We start from the raw sequence: 8640 nt of genomic DNA on the forward strand, positions 1-8640 counted from the left end.
TGGTAAGTAGCCTGCTTATGAACCACATGGTTCCGGATTCAGTCCCACCGCGTGGCACCTTGGGCAAGTGTCTTCTACTATAGCCTCGGGCGGACCAAAGCCTTGTGAGTGGATTTGGTAGATGGAAACTGAAAGAAGCCCATCGGATATATTTATATATATATATATAACATAAAGCCTATATATATATACAGCTTGGCACCTGTGATGTCGCAACTCATTTCTACAGCTGAGTTAACTGGAGCAACGTGAAATAAAATGTCTTGCTCAAGAACACAACACGAAGCCCGGACCGGGATTCGAACTCACAACCTCACGATCGTAAGCTCGACGCTCTAACCACTGAGCCATGCGCCTTCACTATTGTATATATATCTCCTGTATATGTGTGATACACATGCATTATATATAATACATATTCCGTATTTCTTTTCCAACCATCTAAGTAACTAGGGACTTATGAAAAAAAAAAAAAAGCTTTATGTTACTCAGAGCATAGAAAACGAGGGCCAGCTAAAATTTTGGAAACAAGCGTGGATGTTTAAGGGCAAAGGGTTAAGTGTGTGTTAGTTTGTGTCTTTTCAAAACACTGCTGGATATAAACGATTTGCCGCACATTTCACAGTGGTATGGTTTCTCGCCAGTGTGGCTACGTTTGTGAACAACAAGATGAGACTTGACACAGAAAGACTTCCCGCAAACGTCACAATGAAACAGTTTCTCTCCAGTGTGACTACGTACATGAACAACAAGGTTGGACTTATCAAAGAACGATTTCGCACATATTTCGCAATGAAACTTTTTCTCCTCCGTGTGCATCCTTCTATGTCTCGTCAACACGCTGTTAGACACAAAACACTTTGCACAAATGTCACAACGATAAGGTTTTTCTCCGGTGTGTAATATTTTATGCCTGGTCAAATTACTATTAGAGAAGAAACATTTACCACATATGTCACAATGATACGGCTTTTCTCCGGTATGGCTTCTTTTGTGTCTTTTTAACACGTAGCTACTTAAAAAGTATTTACCACAAACATCACAGTAAAACCGTTTTTCGCCAGCGTGTATTCTTCGATCATGAACTACGAGACTAGAATTAACAGAAAACGATTTCTGGCATATTTCACATGGTTTGTCTCCAATTTGAATACATATCTGTTCAACAAGGCTCGGGTTCGTTTTCCCATTATGTATTCTTTTATGAACAACGAGGCTTGAATTAACAGTGAAAGCTTTCCCACAGATATCACACTGATACGGTTTTTCTCCGGTGTGCACACGTATATGAATTACAAGTTTAGAATTACAAATAAAACCTTTCCCACATATTTCACAATGATAAGGCTTTTCGCCACTGTGAATTCGTTTATGAACTGTTAGATAACTATTATCGACAAACGATTTCCCACAAACTTCACAGTGGTACGGTTTTTCTCCTGTGTGACTCCGAATGTGACCCACAAGATGAGAATTTTGTGTAAATGACTTGCCGCAAATTTTGCAGCGAAACGGTTTTTCCCCGGCATGTATCCTCTTGTGTTTCGTTAAATTGCTGTTAGAAACAAAAGATTTTCCGCATATTTCGCAATGTATATTTGCGTCTAACGATCTTCGTTTATCAAATGTTTCCTCATCACTGTAAGTCCACGCAACTGTATCTATATCGTTAAAAACAGCTGTGCCAGAAGTGCTTAAGCAATTAACACCGTCCATATTAATTAATTAATTAATCCTCAAGGAATTCTTTTAAGAGTTGATAAACAGAAATATCTTCGAGTACATTTCAGGTTCTTTTTTGTGTTTTTGAATCAGGACTCTCGTTGTTTACAAGTGCGGAAAATATACAGTGAGATATATTCTCGGTTTACCATCCGGATGTCTGTTGGTAAGTGGGTCTTCTGCAAATCACATACGTACACAGAAATCCGTCTATTTCTACGTCAAGGGATAATGTGGACACGGTGAATTTGAATGTTCCCTGTGTAGATTAAAATATACACATGTATATACACATAGAGAGAGAGAGTTCATTAGTGAATGGTCAAAGTACAGTACTTCCACGACAGATTTGTCATGTAACGTTTCGTTTCATGTATATAGAAGGGAGTAAATATATTTATTACAGTGTAAGATCGATATCGACGAAAGGACGTGTGTGTGTGTGTGTATGGTGCAAATAAATCAGGTTTGTTCGGCCACAGATGCCAGAAAAATATGCAATATGAACAATGATCGCAATCCAAATATATACATGATTTCTATTTGACGATCATCTGGGAACTCAAGAAGGTTCAGAAAAGTTAATTACTCGTTTAATTTGCTTGTAGTGATTGAAGCAGGTTCCCTTCTGTCCTGGTCTTGTGTAAATCAATGAAACAACCAATTAACGATGTATTTTGTAGATGAAATGAAATTATTTAATGATGAAGGAGATCGAACACCGACTCTGGAACATGTAGCTCACTCCTATCCGATCCACAAACATTAATGATCACCGACATAATTACTATACACGATATAATTAAATTAGCAGAACGAATTAGAAACATAAATAAGCAGACGGTGTCGTTCACAATTTTCCCCTGTTTCAATGGTGCCGGTATCACTAGTTTTAAGTCCCTTATGTAATTTAATACATTCAGAAAAGCTTTCAATTTCATCGATTTGTTCATTCAACTGTATACTATCCATGGTAAATAAATGAAAAAAAAATAACGTGAATAAAATAGGCGATTGTAATAATATTATTAAAAGTTTTTTTTTTTTTGCTTGTTGCACGTTATATACAACAGGGAGAAAAATTTTAGAAAAAAAAAAAGACATTTAAAATTTGACACGGAAAAAAACGAAACGTAGAAAAGAATCCTCATTTCTCATTTGTGTGTTTGCGTACGTCCGTGTGTGCGTGTAATATTAAAAGTAAGTAAGTTTTCTTTTTCTTTATTTTTCGACTATATTCAGAACCTGATCGATAAGTCATTTTTCTTCGGAAATATAGGATAATTTATGCCATGTAATATAACACCAATTTTTATCATGTACCGACCGATATTGTAAGTCCGTAAAGAGAGAGAGAGAAGATAGAAAATTTCATATTTTACTGTAAGCAAAATTTTTCATAATTCCATTACATTTAACGGAATGTGCTTTCAAATTTAAAATTGCTTTAGAAATAACACACACACATGCAATGCACACATAACAATAGTTCTCAACCGGGTAGTTCACATGACCTCTGAGAGTCCATATAAGATTGGGTGGGGGACGTCTACGCAAGAAAATAGTAAATTGGGGATTCAGAATAGTATTTTAAGGGCCCCTGAAGAAAATTTGGTTTTGGATGTGTGTATTGCAAGAATTGTCTACGTTTCCTTCTCTAAGATTTTACGTAGTTCAATCGACACAAGTTAATGTGTGATAAACAAAACAGAAATTTTGGAAGAAGTTTCTATAAAACTAGTTTTTAAACATTGAATAGTAACCAAAGGGATCCATAGATTTAAAAAAAGAAAGGGGTTTGATATATAGCGAAACTAAGTACATTTCAGCATTCGTCTTTCCGAGTCGGTTTTTATAAAGTTTTATTGTCTTCGTGTCGTTAATTTACACAAAGGAAGTTTGTGTTGGTGCGTGAATTATGTGATATTGGAAAAGACATTTGGTGTAATAAAATATACTTCATCATAGTCACTTGTTATATAGTAATAAATAACAGGTAAGATATATAATCTATATTATTTAGTAAAAATAAAGTGGACATTCGATAACTGAAAACTTTTTTTTGGCGGAATTCTTTACGCAAAGCCTTCATAACTTTTTTTTTTAGCGGAATTTTCAGAAGTTTTTACAAATTTGAGCAATACATGACAAGATTGAGACCATAGTCGTAACATTGCCCGAATTTGTGTTCTATTCACGAGAAATCTTACGACTATGCAAAAACCCCCCAAAATTTTTTGTATGTGATTTAAGTGGTATTTGGCTGTTATTTTTAGCACATTTCACGACCACTTCATACTCTCCTCGTTTGTTTGTCTTGTCCCTTACGTATTGATGTTTCTCAATATCTTTCTTCCTATAAACACATTTAATGGTATATTGCTGGCATTTTTTTGCGAATTTATGTTCTACACACGAGAAATACGACCATGCAAAAACCTAAAAAAAAACCCAATTATTTTCGTGTGATTTAAGGGGTATTTAGCTGTTATTTTTAGCATATCCTACGCCCACCTCATACCGTCCTTGTTTATCATTTTGACATTGATGTTTTACAATATCTTTCTCCCCATAAACACATCTAATGGTCTCTTGCTGGGATCTAAAACTAAAATTCGGACTACCCGTATTTTTTTTTTTAAATTTGCAGGAGTGGGTATGTGGTAAGTAGCTTGCTTACTAACCACATAGTTCTGGGTTCAGTCCCACTGCATAGCATCTTGTTCAAGTGTTTTCTACTATATGGGACAAGCTGGTGAAGCATGATCTTTGAACTTTGAGCCTCACAGAGGCAATGACTGGTAACCAAAACCTTTGGCAATGTGCTGTGCTTGAGAGGACCCATCAAGCCAAGATGGGCTTCTTTCAGTTTCCATCTATCAAATCCACTCATAAGGCTTTATTTGGCCTGGAACTAGAGTAGAAGACACTTGTCCAAGATCTTTTCTACTCTAGGCACAAGGCCCAAAATTTTTAGGGAGGGGCAGTCAATTAGATTGACCCCAGTATGGTACTGGTACTTAGTTTATCGACCCCTGAAAGGCAAAGTCAACCTTGGCGGAATTTGAACTCAACGTAAAAACAGACGAAATACCACTAAACATTTTGCCTATCTTGCTAATGTAAGATGTCACATAGTGGGACTGAACTCGGAGTTTTGTAGTTCAGAAGCAAACTTTTTATCATACAACTATGCCTGCTCATATCTATATCTCTATTTAAGCATCCTTTTTACCTAAAACTGTTGTTTCTCTTTTTTTATTTTAGATTATCCGATGACATTGCCACCCAAGACCTGATACTTCATCAATATTTCTCATCTTTTTCTGACTAAGAAAACTAAAGGAAAATATACAAAAAAGTTAGTTTACTAAATTCTTTGTTGTATTTAAAATTAACTGAAAGAAACACAGAGCATCTCAACAGAAATATGGCAACAAAAGGGTTAAATTAAATGCTGACACTTTTACACAAAAACAAGTTCACAATTTCTTCGGATATTGCCAATGATTGCAATTGATGAAAATACAGCTGTGAAGAAAGAATAATTTGTTAAGAATAAAATGTGAAAATGCAAATAAGTAAATATTATTTCTGAATGAAGATAGATAACAGCATTTCTCTTCAATGAAGTAAAAATTGCTTCTGAATTAAAATTAATTTTTTTTTTTTTTTCTTTGCTTTCCACAATCATTAAAAGTTGATTTAAACTCAGACAAATTTTATTAATTAGTTTGTGTAGCATCTTTGGACATTGACCAAACTCACAGTTGTTGTTAGGATTAAAACAAAAGAAAAAAAACAGAAAGAAGACAAATATCTTTATACACTGTGGTGAAAGAAGAAAAGTTATGGAAAATGGATTTTGTGAGGACAAAGTTGACTGTTTGTGTAGAATCTTCGATTATTGACAACGATTTCAATTGATGGAAATATAGCTGTGAAGGAAAAATAATATGTAAAAATACAAACTAGTAAATATTATTTTAAATTATGATAAATAACAGCTATTCTCTTCAGACAAGTAATATAACACCTGAATTAAAATTAATAACGTTTTCCTTCTTTTCTCTTCGCAATTTTTTCAAGATGGTTATGCTTTCGAATTAAACTCAGACAAAATTTATTGGTTAATTTTGTGTGACATCTCCAGATATTGACAAAAATTATAGTTACTAGGATTAAAACAAAAGACAAAACAGAAAGAAGACAGATATTTCTATATACTGTGGTGTAAGAAGAAAAATTATGGAAAATGAATTTTGTGAGGACAAGGTTGAATGGAAAACACAATCAGAAATAATTGGTCTCCAAGATGTAAAGAAAGAGAAAGAAAAGACATTATATGACTGTGATGTGTGTGGTAAATTGTTTTCTCAAAAATGGAATCTTACCGCTCATAAACGTGCTCACACAGGAGAAAAACTGTATCACTGTGACGTCTGTGGTGTGTCAGTATCACGAAATGACCATTTAATTGAACACAAACGTATTCATACTGGAGAGAAACCATTCGATTGTGATACTTGTGGTAAATCATTCTCTGGAAGTAGTGACCTAACTAAACATAAACGTATTCATACAGGAGAAAAATCATATCAGTGTGATATCTGTGGTAAATCTTTCTCTGAAACTAGTCACTTAACCAAGCACACACGTGTCCATACAGGTGAGAAGCCATATCATTGCAACATCTGTGGTAAGTCATTCTCTCAGAATGAACACCTGACTAAACACAAACGCATTCATACCGGAGAGAAGCCGTATCAGTGTGATATCTGTGGTAAATTATTTACTCAAAGTGGTGACTTAACTGTACATAAACGTACACATACAGGAGAGAAACCATATCATTGTGATATCTGTGGGAAATATTTTTCTGATGGTAGTCAGTTTACTAAACACAAGCGTATTCATACAGGAGAGAGGCCGTATTTCTGTGATATCTGTGGTATGTCATTCGCTCAGAAGGAACATGTAACTAAACACAAACGTGTTCACACAGGAGAGAAGCCATATCAGTGTGATATCTGTGGTAAATCATTCTCGCAAAGTGGTGACTTAACAATACACAGACGTGTTCACACGGGAGAAAAGCCATATCATTGTGATGTCTGTGGTAAATCTTTCTCCGATCGAAGTCAGTTTACGAAACACAGACGCATTCATACAGGGGAAAAGCCATATTCCTGTGATATCTGTGGGGCATCATTCTGTCAAAAGGTACACTTAACTAAACACAACCGTATTCATACAGGAGAGAAGCCATATCATTGTAATATCTGTGGTAAATCTTTCTCCCAGAGTGGAGACTTAAATATACACAAGCGTATTCATACAGGCGAGAGACCATATCACTGTGATGTCTGTGGTAAATCATTCTCTGATGGGAGCCAGTTCACTAAACACAAGCGTATTCATACAGGAGAGAAGCCATATCACTGCAGTGCCTGTGGTAAATCATTCTCTGAAACTGGCCGCTTGACTAAACACAAATGTATTCATGCAGGAGAGAAGCACCATGACAACAATATCCATGATGTATCGTTCTTTCAGGGAAATTCTGTAGCTACTTACAAATACATTGAAGGAGAAGAGGCACCATATCACTCATCATCATCGTTTTAACGTCCCCTTTTCTATGCCTGCATGAATCCAACAGAACTTTTGCTGGGGCAGTAGATTTTTTTCCTTCAGCTGGGTGCTTTTTCTGTTGCATACCTTCCAAGTAAGGTAATGTTTCCCCATGACCAGACATGTTTCCGCAAAGATTGGAAATGAAGAACATCATTTGCATGTCAGTGACATTCATATACAACTATCATGTATTATGGGTATATATGTGGGTGTGTATGTATGTATATATATATATATATACAAGTAAATTTTATCTTAATAATTACGATGTGCAGTCTTCTTCTATCTCTTCTCTGTCTATCTCTCTCCCTCTCTTGTTCTTCATCCTTTCTGTTTTTCTTTCCCACCCTTTCCCTATTCTTCTCTTCTCCTTTTCACCGTTCCCTCTCTCTCTCTCACTCTTCCTCCTTGACTCTCTCGTCGCTCACACGTGACGAAAGGGGATCTTTCTGTCCATTTCTTTCCTAAAGAAAAGACGTGCCTTTTGCCTGTCTCCTCTCATGGCTCATTCTCCTTGCATTCATAATAATTTTTCTATTGTCTTGGCTCAACAGCCCTCACCGTTTGTTTTTACTGTCTTGTTCTCACTGTCCTGTTCTTGGTAACACTTTCACCCGCCGCAATAAATCCCAAATTTTATTTAATTTGCTTTGCGGGAAGGACTGTTTCAACGAAGTCGCGTATTGTCCTTGCCTTCGAAACGCGGAGTAGATAGAACAGGGACAACTGACGAAGGAGTATACTCTTTATGTTCCATGACTCGTTTCTCTGTTTGTTTTTTTCGTTGTTCGAAAAAAAAGTTTTTCTATGTTTTCATTTCTTATTATGTTTAACGTTTTTTTAATGTCCTGTACCCATATATCCATGTACATATACATATAGATGTAGGTATGTACATATTTGTACGTATATATGCATATATTTATATATTATTACATATATATATATCTCTGATTCATACACTTATTACAGTGGTCTTTCAGATTTCCTAAGCCCTGTAAAAGAACTTTGAAGGTCAGGCCTCCAACCAGGCCTTTTGTGATACCCTTAAAGTCAGGAACTTTTCAGCACCCATCGTGTATCTATACACACAAACACACACAAGAGGGTGTGCTGAAAAGTTTCTGGCTCTGAATAAAAGAAAATACAGGAGGATCAGTTAATTATGATTTTATTCAACATATTTCTCTCTCAGATTCAAGCACTTATTGCCGTGGTCCTTCAGTTTTTCTAAGCCCTGCAAAAGAACTCGGAAGGTTGAGCCTCCAACCAGGTTTGTTT

At 35.7% G+C, this 8640-nt stretch overlaps 2 protein-coding genes across 5 annotated transcripts in view; one reads left to right on the top strand and one right to left on the bottom strand.

The window, feature by feature from the left end:
* Window positions 1-7621, top strand: part of LOC106879006 (zinc finger protein OZF) — a 22850-nt gene extending 15229 nt beyond the window's left edge. Inside the window, exons 1-2 of one of the 4 annotated variants that reach the window (XM_052977877.1) lie at window positions 2836-2922; window positions 4990-7621. In XM_052977877.1, the coding sequence (XP_052833837.1) occupies window positions 5971-7350 (1380 nt within the window). In that variant the 5' untranslated portion in view covers window positions 2836-2922; window positions 4990-5970 and the 3' untranslated portion in view covers window positions 7351-7621. Of the gene's footprint in view, window positions 1-1815; window positions 2691-2835; window positions 2923-3129; window positions 3719-4989 lie in introns of those variants that run through there. The other 3 variants (XM_052977876.1, XR_008267017.1, XM_052977875.1) reach the window with 3 other exon arrangements.
* Window positions 12-1824, bottom strand: LOC128251226 (zinc finger protein 3 homolog). The gene has a single exon (XM_052977879.1). It carries the CDS (start codon window positions 1714-1716, stop codon window positions 556-558), a length of 1161 nt encoding a protein of 386 aa, XP_052833839.1. The 5' UTR covers window positions 1717-1824; the 3' UTR covers window positions 12-555.
* Window positions 7622-8640: the final 1019 nt, after the last annotated feature.

The sequence above is a fragment of the Octopus bimaculoides genome, chromosome 29, assembly GCF_001194135.2.
Source record: "Octopus bimaculoides isolate UCB-OBI-ISO-001 chromosome 29, ASM119413v2, whole genome shotgun sequence".
Classification (NCBI taxonomy): Eukaryota; Metazoa; Mollusca; class Cephalopoda; order Octopoda; family Octopodidae; genus Octopus; species Octopus bimaculoides.

Coding starts and splice junctions, on each gene's coding strand:
- LOC128251226 (XM_052977879.1), bottom strand. CDS start 1,716: ATGGACGGTGTTAATTGCTTAAGCACTTCTGGCACAGCTGTTTTTAAC.